General features: G+C 43.5%; 1 protein-coding gene across 1 annotated transcript; it reads left to right on the forward strand.

Annotated features, from left to right (window-relative positions):
* Positions 1 to 83: 83 nt before the first annotated feature.
* nck1b (NCK adaptor protein 1b) lies at positions 84 to 21,785 on the forward strand. The gene is made up of 4 exons (XM_086066352.1): positions 84 to 300; positions 9,298 to 9,538; positions 17,673 to 18,427; positions 20,151 to 21,785. The coding sequence occupies exons 2-4, from the start codon at positions 9,313 to 9,315 to the stop codon at positions 20,349 to 20,351; spliced, it is 1,182 nt and encodes a 393-aa protein (XP_085922478.1). The 5' UTR covers positions 84 to 300; positions 9,298 to 9,312; the 3' UTR covers positions 20,352 to 21,785.
* The last annotated feature ends 1,077 nt before the right edge of the window (positions 21,786 to 22,862 follow it).

Genomic DNA, 22,862 nt, shown 5'->3' on the forward strand with positions numbered 1-22,862 from the left:
TGATTTGCAAACCTGTCTTCCAATCATAAAACCGTTCATTCCTACAACCGGCCAATGGCGCGAGGAGTGGGCGGGACTTGGCGTCTGAACAGCTTGCGGTAAAGCTAGCTAGTTAGCCTAGCAAAAGCTATGACATGCTTGGATATACACAGCCATGCTACTTCCAACGGCGGCTAACGTAGCCCCTTGACGTGGAGCATTCTCTAACTTGGCCGCTCTCCGGCGACGTCTCCGGGCTGTTTCGGGGAGCACTACGCACGGGTGGATAGGCGAAAAAAGGTGGCCGTCGGCGAGAAGAAGGTAAGGCGTGCCTTGCAAAAATCGGCGGTGCCGCAGTGAGGCTTGTTCGAGACAAGCCCCGAGGCTAGCTCTTTTTCCACTTAACCGTACGTAACCTTACATCACATCACCACGTAGCTAACCAGAGGCTAGTTTCTCATGACTCTCATAAACGTGTCGTTTTTTTGTGTGTGTTTTTTTTAACAACGGCTGTATTGTTGTCTTACCAACGTAACGTGAAAGTTAGTCCAGGTTAAATTGTCGCAAAGCTTACTAAACGTGTCTTAATTTTTCCCTGATAAGAAAAGAAGGCAGTTAGCATCTCTGAATGTCTTCGAATTTTCTACTTTGAGACGCCCTGTTTTACATTAATTATTCGATTTTTAAAACATATATGGGGGGAAGGGGGGTTCTAATGTTTTGATGATTGAGGTCGTAATATCACTAAAGTAAAGTTGTGAATTTGGAAGAAAATATGTATATTTGGGATTACAGTTGAAATTTTACAAGAAAAAGTTACGGAAAAACACGTATATTTTGCAGCAAATAAACTTTTTTCGATATTGAAGTTATAACAACTATCAGGTTGAATATTTCCAGGTACAATTTTTTTAAATAATTTGTGGGGAGGGGGGAAGACGTGTGGTTTCAAGATTAAATTACAAATAGTTTTATATTTAGACAATAAAAGAGATTATCTTGATTTATGTCGTAACTTTATTTTCATAAAGTTACAACATAAATAAATAAGTATATATTATTTTATTTTTTCAACACAAATGTAATCTGTGGTTTTGAGGTTAAATTTGCAATACTGCAAGAATAAAGTTGGATATTTTTCAAGAAAAAAGTCAGATGTTTTTGGGAAAAATACATTTTCAAGTTTGGTTACGAAAATTAGTAAACTTGTAAACTGTAAGTTTTGTATGAAAATTTACTTCAGGCTTATAACTGAGCCACTGTATTTAACAAACGGGTTGCAATCTCTTTCATGTTTAAAACAGCATTGGAATAATTCTAACATGTTTAAAAGTGTGCACCCTAACTCTAGGTAAGACGTTTTGTTGAATATTTCTTATAAAAATTGATTCGGTTGCATATTGAATCGATACACGAGAATTGCGCATTGCCGAATCGATTTTTTAAATTGTATTTTTTTAACACCCCTAATGGGCATTAGTTATTTTGCCGTGACCGGAATATCTCCCACTGTGGTTATTTTTCTGTGAGCTGCTCTGATTGGTCGAATGCTGGAGCGACATATTCTTGACCTAGCATGACCTATGTTATCGTGATTATAATAGGCTGGTCGTAATGTGTATGTAGGCTGCTGGGAATCGGTTATTTTCAGTCCCCGGTCAGAAGCAATGACAACAGGTTTGTACAATAAACGGATAAAATCCATATACAAAAACATAGATAAAACGGAAGCACCAGCCAAAACGTACCGTTGGCAACACTCCAAATACATCACAAGCTACAACACACACACACACACACCAAACTCACAAAGGCTGTGTAATCGTATTTGCCTGTTATTTTGATGCATGTTGTTGCACTTGTAGCTTAAGCCCAAACATCAAAAAGTGTGGGTGGGTCTGCCCAATCGTACAGTTTGTCTACTTTTTGTCTGACTGATTGGCGGGCTTCTTCACAGCGAGTCTCTCATTAAGTTTTTGAGGAGGGAGTGAGGGACATTTGGTCGACTTTACACGTTCTTGCAGGAGGTTAGGAAGACCGCACACATGGATGTTGGAGACTAATTTGTGTGTTTTTTGTTTTTTTTAATCTGTAATTGCACATTGAGGCGTTTTGGTAAAGCTGGAATCTTTTGAGACATTTTGTACTTTTTTCACAATTTAAAACAGTTCCCTCCTGCCCAGGGTATAGAATACAAACTTTTACTTCTGAATCTTTTCAGAATCAATTTTTTCTATAATATCCATTCGAGTGAACTATTTAATTCTTTACCTTAAACAAATCCAAAAGCAAAAAGCGCGTCAAACTTGTACACACATTTTGGTTGAACTCACTGAGATTTTCAATGTCGAGGCCCGCCCGGCTGTATTTTTATTGTTGTTTTCTTAGGCTGCCAAGTCCTGACATAACTCACTTTCTCATAACTTGGAGAATTCATAACTGCATGAACGCTGTATTCAGCTCGATGTGTTGACACTGCAGCGATGAGGTCATTTTAAACCCGAATCCACGTTCACCAAGAGGCCCGTGTTGACGAGGCTTTGGCTGTTTTTATTTTTTATTTGATATACGTTCTTAAAGCGGTTCTCTCGGCTCCTGACCATGGAGCGACAGTGCGGGACTCCAGCAACCCAAGATCGGTCCCAACTGTGCTTATTTGTGACAGCCCCAAAATTTCCACAGTCCGCACTACTCTACTAAGTGGCTTAGGAAAGTTTCCTTTTCAGCCATGTGTTTTGTTTGATCTCCCTTTTTTGTAAACCCGAATCTACCATTTCCTCATTTTCACTTGAGCAAAGTAACAGATATTTTCCACAGACCTTCCATGCACGGAGGCGTCTCTAAACGGTCAGATGGCACATTTTTATATTAATAATCCTAATTGAACGTCATCTGTAAGGCGAGGGAAGAAAGTATGATTTTTAACTGCTGCATTTGTGTCCAAATTTGAATAGCTTAGCTTCATTATTTTCCCTTTTGAAAATATATATAGTCCATCCCTTTTAAATGTTAAAACTTTTTTTGTCAACTTGCTAATTAGGGTCTTGAATTGAGTTTTTTCATAAGACATTCAAATCGAATTTGGCACGGCCAAGTACATTAATGTCGTGAAGTTTTGTGGTGATATTTTGAAGATTTTCAAAGGCCAATACAACACAAAAGTGTTCCCCCACATTGTCACGTTAATAATTGTATTTTTTTGTGCACAGAAAATTTTAAATGTTCTGACAAGTACTTTTTTTTTTTTTTTTTTTTTTTTTTTACTTCCTCTTGTCACTTGTTTGTCTTTATTGACTTATTGTAACGCGTTTGGTGTGTAAAATCAGGATGTGTGGTCACTATGAGTTTCACGATGACACTGCGTATGGAGAACGGCCTCCGATAACGGATTCTCGGAGGCTTGTGGCCAAACTGTCTGCCTGGTGCTGACTGTTGAAATGAGCTTTGTTTCACCAACACGCAACCTGGAATGCCTCCTGCTCTCGAGATACTCTTGCACAAGTTCCGACACGTGTTTCTCGCAGACTTCCTTTTCCCAAGTGGCTTATTTAGTCCCATTGTGACAGCACCCGAGGGCTCGTATTTGCCATAATGTCGGAAGCCGGCGTATTAATTTCAACCACCCCTGTCTGCTATTATCAACATGCCGCTTTGCGAGTGATTTTTCAGAAGCACACGTCGCGTCGCGCAGAGAGATTGGGCGTCCCGCGTGTCATTTATGGCTTCTTTAATGAAGCAGGGTTTTAAGGAGCCCAACACCACAAGAGCGAAACATGAAGTCATATGACTTTTGTCTTTTTGTTGGCATGTGAGTTGAATTTGATGAGGTCATCAAATGAAGGCCAGCTCACACATCCTTCCTTCGCGGTCATTGCTGTTCAAGTGAAATGGGAAGCGAAAATGGGGACGTGAAAATGTGGCAATTAAACGATTTTGCTTCTTTCCTTCCAGTAGTTTGCGACGAAATCCAGGCATTTACCCAGGGATGGGCAGAATAACAATGGCCCATGTCTCAAGATGTTGATTAGGAAGGGTCCTTGATACCATGGATGCAAATTTCAGGAGTCACACAAGAAGGTAGTTTGTGCAGCAGCTGCGTATCAATGCATTGCCATATGTATGGACTTGGAAGTGTATTTCATACAAATATTTATTGTAATTCTGGCGACACTACTGCGTTAGCGTAGGTTGATGAGCGACTACGGCACGGTCTGATTTGCATACAATTAACTCATTCACTGCCATTGACGGCTGTAGACGTCAAAAATTCATTTCAACTATTTCTATTAGTTGACATTTTTCCCCCTTTTGTTAATAAGAGTATGAAAACCTAGATTTTTTTAATTGTACATTTAGAACAGATATAAAATTTGTGATTAATCTATTGAAGTCATGCAGTTAATTACCATCAAAAATTTAAATCGGCTGACACGATTTAAAGCAAAGAAAAAGATTCTTAAAAATTGGCGATTACAAATTTTAATCGTAATTAATCGCATGACTTCACTAGTTGACTCACGATTAATCACAAATTTTATATCTGTTCTAAATGTTCAATAAAAAATATAGGTTTTCATGCTCTTGTTAAGAAAAGTGGGGAAAAAATAAACTAATAGAAATAGTTCAAATGAATTTATTGACGTATATAGCCGTCAATGGCAGTGAATGAGTTAAACTACAAATGACTTACAACTTGTAAGTTTGTTCTGTACAATAATGCCAAAACACTGTTTCCAATCACGATGAATTCCCACCGTCTGTTCAGTACGCCATTCTCCACTGCAGGCATTGATCCCGGGGGTGCGTAGCCAACTGCTTTCACGCAGTCACGTGTGGCCTTATTGCTCAGCTCGAGAATGAAGGAATACACTTTTTACACGCTCGCAGGAGCGCTCGTGTAAAGGTCTCAACTGGCCCTGAACCAGATTTGAACCGCACCACATAAACAATGCCACTTTGCATCAAGACAAAGAAAATCTGATTTCATGTGGCCTGGTCAAGCCTGCACTCTGTCAGAATGCGTCACTTTCCCATCACCCGCTCACCCCTGTGTCCACACTTCCTGTCTCCCAGCTGGCCCAAGAAGGCTCCCATGACCCTTTGCTGTGATGCGGCTGTTTTGTTTTGGGAGAATCTCGGACAGCCGCGATGAGACGCCGTCCCGTGGGCTTCGGTTGCCGCAGCTCCATGTGAAAAGAGCGCAATTGCGCCTTCACGAGGCTGCTCGGACGCCGAAGGAAGACTTGTGGCTGGAAATCGAGGATTCGCTGTAAGTCGCAGGAAGTGTCGCCGTGCCAGAGGGGGCGAGTGCGCATGCAGAGCACATTCCAGAAGGCGAGAGAGCCCTGTGATTTTAGCAGGCTGTCACAGGGATTAGGTTACTGTCTGCCCCTGTGAGCTCATGCTGTTGCTGTGTCAGTGCCTCAGCAATCTCGCTGTGTAGCATTACGATACCCCCCCAACCCCTCCCTAACCAAAATGGGTCTATATTTGTCCCATTGGGCTTTAGGCCTACTTGTGACATCATTTTATTTTTTATTTTTTTTAACTAAAGACCGTTTTAAGACATTCGGGGCCATTTCGTGAAATTCAACACTGAGTTAGGGCTTCTCTCTTTAGCGCCCTATGCAATGCACGATTGCGAGAAGACACCGAGGCTGCTCTTTTAACTAGCTTGCCTATCGCTTTACCCTGCAGAGACAACCGGGTTATGCCTGCAGCTGTGGGTTTGCCGGATGTGGTCGTGTCAGTCGTGACGCAACTTGCGCGTGGTTTAACATATCAGCTCTATCACATAGAAATCTTGTATCACAGCTTCTTAACTTGATGAGATAAGAAGGTCTGCTTCCTCCTGCGTAGCCTAACAACTATTCAAAGTTGAACATTCATGGTTGTCATCCATGGCTGTTTTCCAAGCAGATCAAGGAACAGAGCAAACATACCCAAATTTGGCACATTTATTGGTACGCGTGTAGCCCACCTATCATTTTGTGGTTTATTTTTCTGAAATACCTTTCTACAAAATGCAACTTAAAGGTTATTGGACAGTGATGTTGTTTTCCTTGTTAAGTATCCACATTTTCAGACTGTTGCAAGGATACTTTGTTAAAACGTTTCACGGTGTTTCGTTTTCAATCTTACCCAAAGCCCCCTTTTCACGTACAGTTTTGGCGACTGGCATGCCAGTTGTGAGCGCTGTTGGCACAGTTGCAAGCACCAGTGGATTAATGATAATCTCCATGGTTGACCCGTCTTTGACCCGCAGCTGCCATCACGACAGTAGATAGTTGACCTCGGTCAGCTTTCACCGCGAGCTTTGCCACACGACATGTCAAAGTGCAGCTGATTTTGCTTTTCGTCAGGTAACAGGAAGTGTGATGCTTTAGTGGATCTCGTGAAAAGAAAACAAGGGTGCCCCCATATTCATTCTTTTTAATAGATTGAAAGTCATAAATGAGAGGCACGCTTAAATACGGAAAAGCCTTCATTTGCCACTACACTTGACCACCCGTCCACCATCCCATGTGGCTTGGCCGCCCATGTTGACCTTGACCACAAAACAAGCCTGCAAGTCCTGTTTCAACTGTACAATCTTCTCCGTGTTATTTTCAGACTGCTTTTCTAGCATACCTATATAATTACTTCTTCTTTTTTTTTTGTGGCAAAAGTCCAAGGTTAATGTACTTTGACTGCTGACTTGTGACTCTGCATCCCAAGTAAGGACGACTGCCCCTCATACTTGACAAATCCTGGTTTCCCCTCATCAGCATGCCTTTCTGAATAAATACAACCTCATACAGCAGCTTTTACACGTTTCCATGCAGGAAATTGTCCAAAAGGGGGTGGTATTGCACTCTCAGTTGACCCAATTTCAGGCTTACTATTTTGAGATGTAAAAACAAAAAGGTGGAAAGAAAAACTAAGTGTGTCTTTTAGTCTGCAGGGGGGGGGGGACTTGGGTAGTACAATAAAGCCTGAGGGTGGGGTTGGGTCATAGTTTACGGTCTGTGTGTGTGGCAAATGGACTGTGGATGTGACACCGTTCGAGCAGTTTGACCCGTCTGCCCTGGTCTTTTAGGACTTTGGCTTGGGAAGCGGCCTTGGCTCGTTGTGCAGCTGAGCGATTAGCTTGCAGCATCTGTCGCCAGGGTTTTTTTTTTTTTTTTTGATCCTCCCATACATCTGCACGGGCTGCAAGTCACTGCAAAGTTAATGTGCAGTTAGCGTTGAGCCGCCCCGCGTACAAGGGGCTTCAATAGCTCAAGGGAAGTGAGACTGAGGTGCCGACTGGAAGTAGAAATTTGGGGAAGCGTTCCCAATCATCTATTACTTGCCGTTATAAAGAGAAGACAAAAATTTTATCTGATGACGCGAAGGGATGTTGTAAGAGGAGAAGCGGCACATGAGGCACAAAATACAACATTGGGTACAAACCCCAACACTAGTATCTGCATGTTTCCTGGGCACTTGCATTTTGGAGATTTTGGGTATGAATCTGAGCTTAACTTGAAACGTATATTGGTATCGTAAACAAAGGACTAATTTGTACAATGCTGCATACTTTGAATTGAGTAGATTGTGATCCTTTGACTGTCATTTCCCAAATGATAAAAGTCTCAACACTTCCTACAGGTCTGGAAGAAGGCTCAACCGCAACCTTGTGATTATTTATTTATATTACCACTCGTGGCTAATCGCCCTGAAAATTGGTTTAGCTCCCTGTGGTCCTTGTGTTTGCCAAGGATCATGTTCTGGGTCAGTCCCAGCACCAGCTGCAGTTGAAACCTAGACCCAACACCAGTGCCTCCAAATGAAAACCAAACCAAGAGCCCCCCGATCAATGAGGTCAGTGTCTGGTTCCATCAGTCAGTCCGGAGGTTAGAGGTAGAACCAACAACCATCTCATGACTTTGGAGCTGCCAAACAGCCACTTTGATGCCTCCTCGCTCTCGTCGGTGCTAATGGTGGAATTAGTCATAAGACCAGTGATTGAATGTTGCTCTTTGTTTTTAGAGGCTCGTAGTGACACACTTGTATCATGCCTGGGGAGTGTTGCTGTTCTTGTGATGAGCAACATCCCTGCCTAATGGAGCAAGACTTTACTCAAGATCAGAAAATATCAGTTCTTTTGGATTTCTTTGGCAACATCTTGTGTTGAAAGATGCAAGCAATACTCATTTTTATAACTGTTGTTTCAACAAACAAATCATTTTGCCCAGCGAAAAAATGGCTGCAGAGGACAAACTTTGGCACTAGTGGCTTGCAGCGATTCAGGATTCTGCTCTTCTGCACTCCATTGTATTGCAGTTTATGCCTGTAACATTGCTAGTTTTAACACTCAGACTCAAGAATGGAAAATAGAGGGTGTCATCCAAATTCTTAAGGGGAACTCGATAGAAAGTCGTCATGTTTCTAAAATCTCATTGCATCATTTTGCTTCTTTTTCTTTTTTAGGCCACCCAAGTAAACTGGCCGTCACCAAAGAAGTTTGCAAGAAAATTTAATAAAAACATTTGGGGGGAAAACCCCACATAAAAAACGTGTCACGCCCTGATATTGATATTTTATTTTTATTGTTATTATTATATATATTTTTATTTTTATTCAAAATAAATGCAAAAAATATGGTGTCACTTAGTATTGTGTTATCAACATTTTTAGTCTGAAAATGCACTAGAATGCACGACATGACGTGAAAAATGGCCCAACATTTTTTTAAACCTCGCCGCCGGAGTCCACACACCCAAGTATATTTCAAATCTGATGCGGTACAGGTACAGCTGCAACCATTTCAGTCACACCTTTTAAATGTAGTTCTGCTGTTTATGTTGCACAAAACAAGACATTGAAGTTCTGGATTTGTGGGTAGCCAAATAATTTGTTCAACACATGACTCCAAATTGGCAAGCACTCTCTCAAGAGTATTACAACAAAATCCAAATATCACAGTTCTTTCCATAACCTTTTTCTTTGCAACCATCCCAGTCACTTTTTCTCAGATTCTGTTGGCGAGAGTTTTGTCATTGGGAGTGTTTGTTTCTTTGTTCGTGTTATTATTGTTCCCCTGCAGGCAAACTGCTTTTCTTAAAAGCCTCTTAACCCCATGTTTGTTTGAATCTTAAGTTACTATTTGAAATGTAGCAATGCAGTCAGCCCCTAAGTTTGAGCTATTACCGCTATAAGTTGTTTCTTGGTGACTCTAAAACATTGGTGACCTATAGAACGACGGTCTGTCATTTAGTTCATTCAAGTCCTGCAATTTGAGCTAACATTAGAGAATTTAAAATACTTACATCAATTCCATCTCCTCTTCTCCAGTTCCCGTTGTGCAAGATGACGGAAGAAGTGATTGTCATCGCCAAGTTTGATTACATGGCCCAGCAGGACCAGGAGCTTGACATCAAGAAGAACGAGCGCCTCTGGCTTCTTGATGACTCCAAGTCCTGGTGGAGGGTCCGGAATGCCACCAACAAAACGGGCTTTGTGCCATCCAACTACGTGGAGAGGAAAAACAGTGCCAGGAAGGCTTCAATTGTCAAGAACCTCAAGGACACGCTGGGTAAAGATCTTGTTTCTTCACCATGTCACACGTTCCCTTGTCTTAACCCAAAACATTGTTGTACCTGCATTCCCACATACCCTCTTTCATGGCAGCTTTGTGTGGCTTCTACTTTTGTGATAGCATTGCAGTAAGGACTCCTTTTCGCCTCACTGTCTTTATTCCAGAGTCCGGTTCACTTACTGTTCTGAATGAAAACTAGACCCAGAGAGAGTTATGTTGTATGAGTGGTACATTTCACCCTGCTGAGTCTTGCGTGTCCACATCAGGATGTCTAGGCCGGATGACCTGCCTACATACTGTAAAAAGTGTAACACCGTACCACAGAGACAATGCATAGAACTGCAGTATAAATTGATTTGTTTTGATTGTCTTTTAAAGTGTACAAAGGCAATTCTGTCAACCAATCAGCAAACGGACCCTTAAAGCGACTCGGCAACCAAGCAAAGGGGGTACAGTACTGAGAAGTGGACCCGTTTGTCAGATATTTTGAGCCTCTTTACATTAGAAATGCCAAAATAATGTGTACCAAACTTTCTTTAAAAGATGCCAATAGTCTCTTTTACACTTGTTCAAGAAGGGAATTATCGGCCTGTTTTCTGGATCACTGTTTTGTATACATTTTTCATTTCACACCTCTTGCCTTGTCATGTCGAATGCAATGTTGTTACGTGGCTGTGTAAAAACACACACCGTTGCCTTCATTAGGTGCGGAAGTCAAAGGCAGCGTATTGCCAGATCTACTACTCCATGAACGATACAGAGGAAGCATTCTGCAGTTCGAATGGTATCTCTCGCTGCAGTGCGTGCAAATTTCTTATCTTCAGACTATGGGAACATTGTCTTCCTGGTTGCATGGCAACAGCCCAAAAACGCTAGTAAAACGATTTGAGGTTGGTATGACTTGCACATTTAATGCTGCCCTTTCCAATGACCTTTTAATTTACAAGCATGTGATTGTTTTATTGCCGCACTTGGAAGCTTGCCTGTAATGTGCGACACGAGCCTCGTCGTGACGCAACCACCTGCTTGCGGCATCGGTTCGTGAACTAAGCGCAGGTGAACAGCTGCACAGGCGACACACTAAACGCAACCATAGACACAGTCGGGTCTCAGGTTTACATCCAGTAAACATGCCCTAATGCGAAACACGAGCTGAAAAGCATGGTGGGGCTTGTAAAATTATAATTACAGTCATAAGGAGCTTGTAAATACGCCGCCCTGATCTATCAGTGGATTCGAGAACACTTTAACTGGAGAATTGTGGATGATTACCACTTTTTTTGCATTATGAACAAGTGGGTGAAAAAACATTTTATTTATAAAAAAAAAAGAGAGAGAAAAAGCAAGAAACAAGTCTCTGTTTGGGCGTGGAGTGGTGTCATCCTCCTGAAAGAATGCGTAAGGGTATGAGCCGCTTTGGTGTGTGTAGGAGAGGGCTCGTCAAATTTTACAAACTGCAGTCATGTGATGGGTGAGCAGTGCATGAATCACCCAGTTGGTAGAGCCAACCCCCAGAGGAAAACATTTACTTTGAATTTTAAAGATCCACTACCCAAAAATAGCTCCTCTCCTTCCTTTTACGTCTTTACATCTCATTTTCTTCTGACTTAAAACAACTCCCCCCCTACCCCCCCATCCCTCCTCCTTCCTTCTTCCCCTCAACATGAGGGCCTCCCCGGCTCCTGCTCTGATTGGCTCCTCCATGGTCACATGGTCCGGAGAGTGGGCGGCCCCCCAAGCGCCAGCTCTCTGGGTGTTCACATGGAATAACTCTACAGCTGCAGTGGGAAGGAAGAGCAGCCGGGAGACGGATACCGAGAGGCGAGGCGGGCGGCGGCAAGCCAAAAATGGACATGGCTAACCTATTCAAACACTTCTTTCGTGAGTTCTATACTTTACTTATCATGCGCGGGGGGTCCTGTTTTAAGTTTGGTGGTCTTTTTTTGTTGTTGGTGTTTTGGTTTGGTTTCTTGGCCTTTCTAGCTGCGCGTGGTTTGACCGGGTTTTCGCTATTGGTTGTCAAACCGTTAAATCTTTGTTAGGCAAGTTCCCTCTTAGAAACAGATCTTTGTGATTGAGCTAATATGTGTTGGCAGAACAGAGGAAAGAGGGGGGTCTACGCACACGCGCACGCACACACACACACACACACACACACTGGGTAGATATTCCCTTGAAAAGCCTGCTGCCCAAGCTGAAGCCTGTAATTGCCTCAACTATCCTTCTGTCTCTCTTGCTTTTAAGTACATGGCGCACTGCAATCCTGCTTTTTCCTCGCGACCTTGCTCACCCCCTTGTGTCCCGCAACTTCACAGAAACCATTGTTGTTGATGAAGACCCTCGCGCCACTTTTGTTTGGGAATGTCTCAAGACGCTCCGTTTCCTTTCGTGCTACCCTAACCGAGTTCATTCTGGGAGGGCCCCCCACGCACCACCCCGCCGGTCATGAGCTATCGCTGCTCACGTAGAACAGGGTAGTCATTGTGTCGGGTGCCATCAATCGAAATACACCCCCATCTCCTGCACCTCGCTAACTTATCAGAGGAATGTCATTGGCTTGTTGATCTTTTACAGCCTTCCTTGTCGCACACCCTTTTCTGTCATCTCAAGCTTGTATCTGCCGAGTGCCTCCTCTCTGCCTTCCACGAAACACTTTCCATGGACCCCTGGTTGTTGTCCGAAGAGATTAGCTCAGCTAACGAACTTGTATTTTTTTTGGCAACTGCGGGAAGTTGCTCTGTCCCCTCCCTCTGTTTTCCTGTTTCTCTGCCTCCCCCAAGTGAGCGGAAACTCTAATTTGAGCCACATTTCTTACCTCCACTCCATTGGAGGAGAGCTGGCGAGAGAGGAAGTGAGAAGTCAGAAGGAAGTTGAATCATTGTGCAGGGGACTGTTTTTCAGGCGGTCGCTGGTTCCTGCTTCTCTCCTCTACTCGTGTCTTTTTCCCATCTTGTTCATCTATCTTACCGGTTAAACAATTGCTGAGTCTTTCAGATACAGGGGGGGTCCTTATGGCGTTGACCTATCCCGTATTTGTATGCAAGTTGGAACACTCTGTAGTCTATCACTAACGCAGAAGCTCGGGCTCAACTGTAGTAAATGTTGCTTTTAAAAAGTCATTGCAGACCGTAAATATAAAACAAATGATAAAAGTACGACAGTAGCTGAGTCTTCATGTGCCGCATAACTTGTTATGCCACGTTGATGACCCCAGAATGATGCAAACGGAAGACTTTCGTATGGCTGAATAAAATGCCTTAGTTGTAGCAACGTGACAAGTTTGTCTAAATACAAAGTTTGTTTGGAATGGCCACTGCCTGACAAGTATTTTGTGTCACACCAGACATAAGCACTGATGTCATCACACATCTGAAGATCTCATGGGGGAACGCACTGTCGCTGTGTGAAAGCGCACACAGTGGTGGATAATTCAGGGAATTCTCTCAGTATATAATAGACTCGACAGCAGGGGTGGGCCATCGGGAATTTGGGGAGTTTCCGAACGGTTCAGCAGTTTATCATGGGGGACATTCAGGTATCCAAGTACATAAATAAATGCATGGAAATTATGCAATTAAAAATAAGTTGTATAAAAAAAATATATCAAACTGCTTTCTCCCCCCAGACCTGTACGCTCTGGTCATCATTCAGCATGATAACCAAATGCATAATTGGTGGTAGCGATACATTCCTACTTTTACCTTGGAATGTGGAGAATCTTATCTTTTCCACGGAAATGGAATGTACACATCCACAAATATTTGCCATGTTAACATTCATAGCATTTGTCCATCAAAAGGGCAAACCATTCTTGTAATCCACCCTGACAAAAATGACACTTTTCAGCTACCTGTCTTTTTCTAGAATGCAGCTAATCTGGAGGAAGCCAACAAGTAACGTTCTAATTGTCTGCAATGCTTGTGACAACACGCTGCCCCATGAGACGCGCGTTTGATGTGGCTGACGGCAGTCTCGGGCAGCTGTGCAGTCGTTCGTCACCCTTTTGTTGACAGCGTCCAGATGGGATGCATGAAGAACTAATAATTATCACATCAAGTGTGTATTGTTGAAGCACTGTCGGCCGTTCTACTTTTCCAACATGCCAGGTAATGCTATTACCTGAAGTGGATACATCGGATTTGAAGTGGTTTTTGGTGGCGTTGAGCCGTAAATACTTTTTGACACATTGCTCATTAGTTGAGAGTTTGATGACATGGTAATGTAATAACATCAACACGGTTTCATTCTTGGTCCCTCAGTGGGGACTTACTCGACTTATTCCACTCTTAAGCACTATACAAAAATGCAATATAACAGCACACAACTGTGCTACATGCAGTACATAATCAATATTCATGTAATAGAATGACAAAAACATAAAATAAAAATACATAATGCTCACCAGACATGCTGTAGAGATTTGTTGTATGTAATAGTGTGTGCTTATTGCTACAGATGTATTTGCTCGTCTAGCACGCTACGGTTCGATCAAACGGATGACAGAAAATGCTGATGTCATTGAGGGTCAGCTGTTTCTGAAAGAAAGAATTTGAAATCAGATTGGTTAAAGACCGATATGTGATTTAAATGATTTGTTTCTAAATAGCTTATTAAATATGCTTGAAGATAAGTGCTGAAAACATGTGAAAAGACTGAGATTCCAGGTGACCTGCCTGGCCGCTGGTCTGATTGCTAGCCTGATAGCCCTTTGGCCCACTTAACTTAACGTGGAACCACACAGTGTGTCAGTGTCGTCCAGTCAGTCATCATCTCACTCAGGTTTTTGTCATGTGTCGGCCCACATAACAGAGGCACTTAAGCTGCCATGCAGCTGTTCTGATTTTGGTGCTATGCGCTTGTGTACAGTACCGCTGGTTGGGAAATACTGTCCTATTGCAACATAGTACTACAGTCCTAGTAATCACAATACATATAATGAAGAATATGTCTAGGCCATAAAGAAAGTAGTACACAGTAAATACAGCTATAACTGAGCATGCCTTCTTGTGCCGCTTGAAAACATATGTTATGCCGTTCACTGCGCATTGTTCATAACCTCAAAATGGCTAATGTCAGAGCAATCGTAAAGAGAGGAGTGTGTATATAGTATTAGCCTCAGGCACGTCTCCACACAGCCCAAACTGCAGCATGTGTCACTAGGAAAAAAACACGAGCCGAACGGCGCCTCTCACGTCTCCATTGTAGCCTGATGGAGGCCCACTTTGATGTGTCTAAGCGCCAAGAGGTTCCGCACGTTTACTGCACAGCCGTCAGCCAGCCGTGTTTAGGGCTGTCCTGACTCACTGCATTATTTTTAAAGAGGCACACTTCAAGACCACATTGTAAACTCTTTTTGGTTTGTGAACAATATTTGAGAAAAAGTGATATTGTGTATATGAAAGAAGTTTTAGATCTTTGAGTTCAACTCGTAAAAAATGGGAGCAAAAAAAAAAAGTGTTGTTTATATTTTTGTTGAGATTCATCAGTTGCATTTTGCTCATGACTCTACTTTTAGGTTCTTTGAGCGAAACACTGTTTAGCCAGTCCAACTGCTCGCATTGTGTCCGAAGATGGGGGATGTCCCGGCTTTGTCAGACAGCCTGACGCGGGGTGTTGTCATCCACAGAGGAAGAGCCCTGAAATGAAGGGAAGCCGAGGGTCGAGAGGGCCGCGGGCGGACAATAGACAAGCTGCAAGGCAAAGGCAGACCACAGTCAAAAAACAAAACCAGTTCCTGTGTGCGGCCTGTTTGCCGAACAAACCCCCCTCGCCACTCCGGCACGTTCTCCTCGCTGTGCCACGCACACCCCATCTGTAAACAGTCTCCAGCAAGCTTTTTGGTGGTCATTAACATACGAGTGTTACGCTGACTTTGTTTTCGGCATCGCCCCCTCTCAGGAAATGCACAGCGTTTTTCTTCCCAAGACCTATTGTAGGTAGCGTCCATGAGGTATCACACTTTGCGGGTTTGAGGGGCAAGCACTCAGGGCGCGCACGCGTGCAAAGATCAAGCAGTCGGCCGTGTTTACAAGCCGTCAAATGGTCGTCTTCCTACCACTCTTTGTTAGTAGGAATTTGCAAATACAAGTCATTTTAATTGTAACCTTTTTTTTCCTTAAGGGGTATCTCATTATTCTGACCCAAAACTGTCAGTGGTGGATATCTGTGAAGATTTCCCATTCAGTGCTAATCCAAATTAGGATTGATTGGTCTAATCCAACAGATTGCCTCAATAACAACACCCCCAGTATTTTCCTACTACCGCCTACCTGTCGCTTTGCACAACATGCAAATCCTCCTTTTTTTTCTTTTTTTATCACTCTGACCCAGTTTGCGCATCTAGTCAAATCAGGTAGCCATAAGCAACATTCAGTTTTCAATGCAAAGCCTTCAGCAGAAGCCCCTAACGGGGCAATATCTTCGGGAACCTGGCCCGTTCGATAAAACTCTCGGTTATCATGTTCAGCAACCAGAGCTAAGGATGCTTTATTTATGCAGCGCTGACCTCAGCTTGTTTGAAGCTAACCCGAGCAGTTCCAGCTGTGAAGACGAACGAGGCTTCCAGCAACTTGCACCTGATAAAACATCCCATAAGGCCTATTGTGGTTGTGCATGTTTCATCACTTACAGAACAAGTGTTTGTTAAGTCGGGCATGAGTAAACCTTAACTCCACATGGCAACGTCGACTTGCATCTGAAGTCTGTACTTAAATGCATAAGCGTGACTAATAACAGGCTCTACCTGGAAGCAATTCCACCTCTCGGCACTTGTGTTGCATTTTGTCGTGGTTTTTGGATCCCTATATTTCTCCGGAACAATTCATCTGCAACTTCTCAGAAAATAAACGTGTCATCCATCCAGCATCGTCCTGGAAACGCCACCCTGCCTCCCCGTATAATTTCTAACAGCTGACTTTTGATTATGCAAGTCTTGCAAACGTAATCGGAACGAGAGTTTTCCTACAATACGTCATCGGCCGCTGATAGCGTTGAGAGCAAAGTCATTCCCAGCGCCCGGTGTACTGTTGCATCGCTCGTTTGCACCAAACAGCTATTTCGTAGTTCAGAAAAGGAGTCCTGGAAGTCCTCTGTTGTCTCTCGGAAAGTGGGAACAAAAGTGTGACCCGCATCATCTGCGAGCGCGACAGGCTGCCAACTGCCAAGTGGAAATTCTTGTCCACTAAGATGGACCTCACAGGCCTGCCAAAGCTCGGCCTCAGCTTCTACAAGCACCGTGAGAGAGAGGGCCGGAGAATCTGGTAATCCCCTCCTTTTGGATTACAGTAGACCCGTCCTGTGTGGTTCTGATCATGTTTAACATCAAATTCTCCTTTCTGTGGGCTGCTTGCGAAGGTTGAGTTCGCAGAGATCCGGCATCCAGCTGCTAAGGAGTCAGGCTGCCGAGGTGATTAGTGGACCGTGATTAGCAGCAACAAAATCTCACTGAGCCTTTAGCCTACACAGTTGACAATTTTCAACGCAAACATTTCTTTTTTTTCCACCACTTAATAATTTATTTAATGTATCTTAACAAGCCTCCAACCCTAAATTTTCCACTAGATTTAGAACGCAGGTGTTTTTCTTAAATAACTATGGCGGCATTGTGTTTTTTTCCTTCCTGGCTCTAATCCGTAAGAATGCAGTATGTCTGTTAGTCCTACTTACCCGCTCTTATTTTGGCCTGACCCCCTAATTCTTATCGCAGCCTGGGGTGGGATTTTGTTATTTTATTCGCCCTAATGGCGCATAGCGTCACTTAAATTTTTTTGGGTAGGCTTGCCCCTAAATGCTTGAAATGTTGAAGTTCTGATTTTGTTTATGAGCAACAATATACAATGGCCTTTATGATAGACAACACAGGGTCCTTGATTTACGACAGTCCCGACAGTTGGTCACGCATCTTTAGTTTTCACTATACTGTAAAATAGTTTTTCATTTTAACTCCTGTAATGGATGCATGAATGTAGCAAACTCTTTGAGACAGACTCGATTGTACGTCGACTGGTTACAGCCATGTATTGTCCTCCATTTCTCCTCTATAGCTTTAGGTTGCCATTAAGAAGCAATCGGTTAATTATTGTGTACGTCTGCTTTGCTCGTGTTAACTCTTGTGATTGGTCGTTCTCTTCAGGAATTGGGAAGGTGAAGAGCAGGAAAGGGGGCATGAGGGATACAGCCTCTAATGCCGACGCCGACATGTACGCAGACAACGGCGAGCGGCTGTACGACCTGAACCTGCCCGCCCTGGTCAAGTTCAGCTACACGGCGGAGCGCGAGGACGAGCTCTCCTTGGTCAAAGGCACTCGCGTGGTGGTGATGGAGAAGTGCAGCGACGGCTGGTGGCGCGGCAGCTACAACGGACGCTCCGGCTGGTTCCCGTCCAACTACGTGACGGAGGACGTGGACGGGACGGCGGGGGGAGGGGGGCCGGGCGGCCTCGGGGACCCGTCGGGGTCGCTCACGGAGAAGCTGGCGGCCGTGGTCAACAGCACGGCCAACGGAAACCGAGTGTTACACACGGTGCAGGCGCTCTATCCCTTCAGCTCGGACAACGAGGAGGAGCTGAACTTTGAAAAGGGGGAGGTGATGGAGGTGGTGGAGAAGCCCGAGAACGACCCGGAGTGGTGGAAATGTCGCAAGGCCGACGGCCAGCTCGGCTTGGTGCCCAAGAACTACGTGACTGTGCTGGACTCGGCCTCACACAAAACCACAGCGGGGCCCGCCGGCCCGCCCACGCCCGACTGTGACTACATTTCGCCGTCCAGCAGCGGCCGATTCGCAGGCAAGGAGTGGTACTACGGCAAGGTGACGCGCCACCAGGCGGAGGTGGCACTCAACCAGCGAGGCATGGAGGGAGACTTCCTCATTCGAGACAGCGAGTCATCGGTGAGTTGATATTTTGGACCGTTTTCACGTTTCTATTGGACACGTTGTTTAGAGTAATCCCAGGTGTGCGGTATTTGTGATTCACTATTCATTATTATACTATAGACTCTGTGTTGTTACTTTGTAAACATGGGGTAAAAATATATAAATCTCATGAATTGTTTATTAAATAACTGAGAAATAGTGGAACAGTTGTAAATTAACCAACAGCTCCCCTAGCTCGGATAGGAGCATCCCTATATACAATGCATATCACAATACCTGGGTTACGATGCGTATCGTGATACATGTGCATCGCGATTCCCGATACATGGCCTTCAAGGCGATACGCAACCCGATATTTTACATTACATACATTTGAATGAAAACAGATCTGTATTTTTATTATGCTGGATGGCAAACCTTGTTTCCTTCTTCTAATGTTAGCAGCACTTGCGGTTTACATTTCTGTGCATGAACTACAAAAAAAAACCTTGTATTGGTTGTCAAAGACGTTTCACCTTGAGGCTTCTTCTGGTAATTCGTGGCCACTTTACCCATTGCTCGAGATGATCGTTTGGGGATCGATGTCATGACTGTTAGTTGATGACAAGTCGTGACACAAACCTCCTCCTCTTTTTAGAGAGGGACAATCTACATTCTTAAACAAGCAGTCATCACTCTCCTGAATCTGGACATTGTTGTCCTCAAAGGAATGTCTTTTCTTTTCGAGATGCAAATGAACTGCTGACTCTGGACCAAAGTTGTCACGTGTTTGTGTTTGTAGTGGTTGCTTGGTCACTCCAATGTCAAGGGCACTGCACTCCTCACTGCAGCGCGCTGCATAAACAAAATTGCTGCGTTTGCTTCTCAGAATTTTGTTCTTGGGTTTGAAGCGACTTTTGTCTGAGGGAGTTGCTGGGGTTCAAGTGCATTGATATGTTATGTTTGAAGAAAATTCTTTGGAGATTCTCTGACAAACCAGCCATGTAAAAAAAAATAAAAAAATACAAGTTTGTTGAAGGGGAAGTCAACCTCCCCCCCCCCAATTAATTTTTTTACAACAATATGTTCTATGCAGCCCCACTAGTCTAACTTTGGTAATCTGGTTAATATTGCGTTAGTTGAATATGAGTTAAGCAGCAAAGTCCAGGCAATTTTATCCATCTCAGGAGATCTTGCCACTTGCTGTCAACTGAAGATGACATCAATGTTGCTCAGGTAACAACCAATCACAGCGCAGCTTCAGAAAACAGGTGCGCCCTGATTGGTTGTTGCCTGAGCCCCTGAGCAGCAATGATGTCATCTTCAGTCAACAGCAAGTGGCAAACTGGCCGCCCCCTGAGATGGATAAAAAACGGCTTGGATTTTGCTGCTCATATCCCACAAATGTAATATTAATCAGAATGTCATGTTTAGACAAGTGAGGTCACATATAACATGCAGGAAATGATGTCACGGCATTTCCTATTTTTCGGATTATATGATGTTATCTGCTCACAGCCCTATAGCCTCTTCGTTAACAACGGCACAAACGATGATGCACAATGAACTCGTTTTCATTATGGCGTATGAATGTTGTCATCCAGCGCAAAAACGATGTTCAGTTAACAACACTAATTATTATCTTCTTCGAATTGTTTTCTTTTTACGGTCTAGGGATGTTAGACATTAGGCTACAGTGTCGCCACACGAGGATCGTGCGTTTTGTAAACGACTCACCTGCTTCCTTCCTGTCTTCCAGCCAAACGACTTCTCCATCTCGCTGAAGGCGCAGAGCAAGAACAAACATTTCAAGGTGCAGCTGAAGGAGAGCCTCTATTGCATCGGACAGCGCAAGTTCAACTCCATGGAGGAGCTTGTGGAACACTACAAAAAGGCGCCCATCTTCACCAGTGAGCAGGGTGACAAACTCTACCTGGTCAAGGCCCTGTCCGCCTCCTGATCCCGCACCCAAAAAACACAATCTCATCTAGACACACACACACACACACTTGTAAATGACACACACACACACACACACACACACAGACACTATACAGACCGGAACACACACTAACATTAAGCCTGAAGACTTTGCACGTCATCAGGACTTCTTATGCCTGGTTGAGCATTCCAAGAGGAGGATGGGAAAAAGGCACGAAAGGAGGAAGAATGTTGGGAGTGTTGGGAGACAAAAAAAAAAGAAAGAAAAAAAAAAGACTATGGAGTCCTGAGAGCAGATGATGGACCTCTTGGCCACTTATTTATGATGTGATCCAGATGTTTTCGCTGGCAGTCATATATTTCCGCCTCCATAGCTTAGTTGCATTTAGTTTGTCGGGAAAATGTATAATCCTTTTAACGGTTTATTTTTCTTTTCTTTTTTTTTAAACTATAGACAGAGCCCCTCCGGTATAAATCTTTTTCTTTCTTTTTTTTTTTTTTTAACCCCCAGCTCTATATGTCTATTGTTAAGGCGAATCCACGACATCTCCTCATTTTGTGACCAAAATTTATATTTATTGATGTAACATGCTTTTTTTTTTTTTTTACCTGCATTTTTTTTGTTATTCAATTGCCTGAACTGCAGAGGAACTGTTAGTGGGAAAACCCCAAAAACATTTAAGCCACAGATGTCTAAAATAGTCAACATTTGTTGACTTTTACATTATATCTAATCCATGCTTTAAAGGAGACATTATTTCTAATCTCAAAGCAAGCAATACTTACATTTTGGCTTTGGCTTGTACATGATATTGCCCACTGCATGATGGCGTTTCAGATCATTGCTTGAAAGTGGCTCTAGATCTTTACCCATATGAGCATTTCACTATTGTGCCAAAAACAACACCACAGATAAAGGATTATTTTTTTTCAGTTTAATTTTAGGCACCTAACTTGTATGCAAGCCATTAAAAAGTCAATTTTCTATAATATGTCTCCTTTTTAGTATGGCCCTTATTCACATGAATGCTACAAAGACGGTCTTCACAAAACATGCGTGTACAACCTGGGATTCATTGTGGGTGTTGCGAGGTCATGTGAAAAAGAAGAAATCACGGGACACTTTCTCTGGAGGAAGTGGGCTTGGTGGGGAAGGCCTGAGGGGGGCTTCAAAACACCCGCCATCTCAACAGAGCCGCAGGGTGAACTGAGTCCAAAAGATGATGTCACCGCTGCTAAATTAGCATGGCTGCAGGGAACCGAGGAGGGGTGGTCACTGGAGGTTGGACGTTAGAAAGTGGGAGATTCCATCTGGCGGAGTCGTGGGAGTGTTTGTCGTTTTGTCTCATAGAAAGTGTCTTGTCGCTAATCCAGATTGAGCACTGCGCATCCGTGTTTCCTTCGATGATGACTTGTCCATCTGGTGCGCGAGGGAGGACGAGGGATTTCAGACAAGGGGTGTGGTGGGGGGTGAGTGGAAAAAGGAGGGAGGGAGGGAGGAGAACGGAGTCCCGTGTCGTAGAGCATCTGGAATTGCGCTCCTCGTCTTGGCTTGGGCGGGCAACGGGGATGCAATCTCAGCGTTCTCCAGGTGTACGTCGAGCTGAGCGATGACTCGCTAAAGAGCCAAGTCGATTCCCACTTTTAGATTTATGACGAGCTGATCGGGCTCACATTCCAGGATGAAACGTCCGGAAGGTATTTGTCAAGTGAACGCCTGTTTCTTTCTGCCAAAAATCAACTTCCTCACAGGATTCATGTTGCATTGCGTATTATTATTGGGTCTTACGTTATTGTCGTGACACTTCAGTGTCTTGTGAAACTTCCTCTCTTGCGTCCACTCTGATGTAAAGTGCAGTGGAAGATTTGGGAGATCCCCCCCCCCCCTTTTTTTGTTGTTGTTGTCTTCAAATAATGTGCCTTCACAGATTTCTGTCAAACAAAGTTTCATTTATTACTTTATTTTTGGTGGTCTAGCGTGCTCACTTGTAATGCTGCGTGCCATTTGTTTTTAAAGCAGGGGTGGGGAACTTACGCCCGGGGTCATATACGGCCAACAGCAGCAGGAGCCAATCACGGCTTTTGGGTCGACAAGCCAAAGCCTGAGGCATTTGATAAGACGCTCCACGTAATTTTATAAACAAACTAGAGCCGTCAAACGACTGCGTTTTTAATCAGATTGATCACATCTTGGAATTTTTATTAAAAAAGCCTTTTTTTTTTGCCCGCCAAATTTGAAGAGCACCTGTTGTTTGTAATTGCTTGCAAAATTTGAAATAAAAATACCCCTATATTTTGACATGAACAAATATTTTGAATGTCATACGCAAAAAAATGATTAAATGCTTTACTTTAATGCATGTAGTTACGTTTATTGCTCAAACACAACCTGTGCTACCTTTAACGTCACCATCCGCTGTCAAGGTAAAGAATCATCTGCGGTCAAAATTAATAGTGTGATTAATCTGCGCCAATGATCAATGCGATACATTTTTTCCTCAAAAAAAAAAAAAGACTAATGGTCCTGAGA

Source organism: Leptonotus elevatus, chromosome 21 (assembly GCF_054856555.1).
Source record: "Leptonotus elevatus isolate MCC_2025b chromosome 21, RoL_Lele_1.0, whole genome shotgun sequence".
Lineage (NCBI taxonomy): Eukaryota > Metazoa > Chordata > Actinopteri > Syngnathiformes > Syngnathidae > Leptonotus > Leptonotus elevatus.

Coding starts and splice junctions, on each gene's coding strand:
- nck1b (XM_086066352.1), top strand. CDS start 9,313: ATGACGGAAGAAGTGATTGTCATCGCCAAGTTTGATTACATGGCCCAG. Junction 9,539..17,672: donor GAACCTCAAGGACACGCTGG/GTAAAGATCTTG, acceptor CGTTCTCTTCAG/GAATTGGGAAGGTGAAGAGC. Junction 18,428..20,150: donor TTCGAGACAGCGAGTCATCG/GTGAGTTGATAT, acceptor CCTGTCTTCCAG/CCAAACGACTTCTCCATCTC.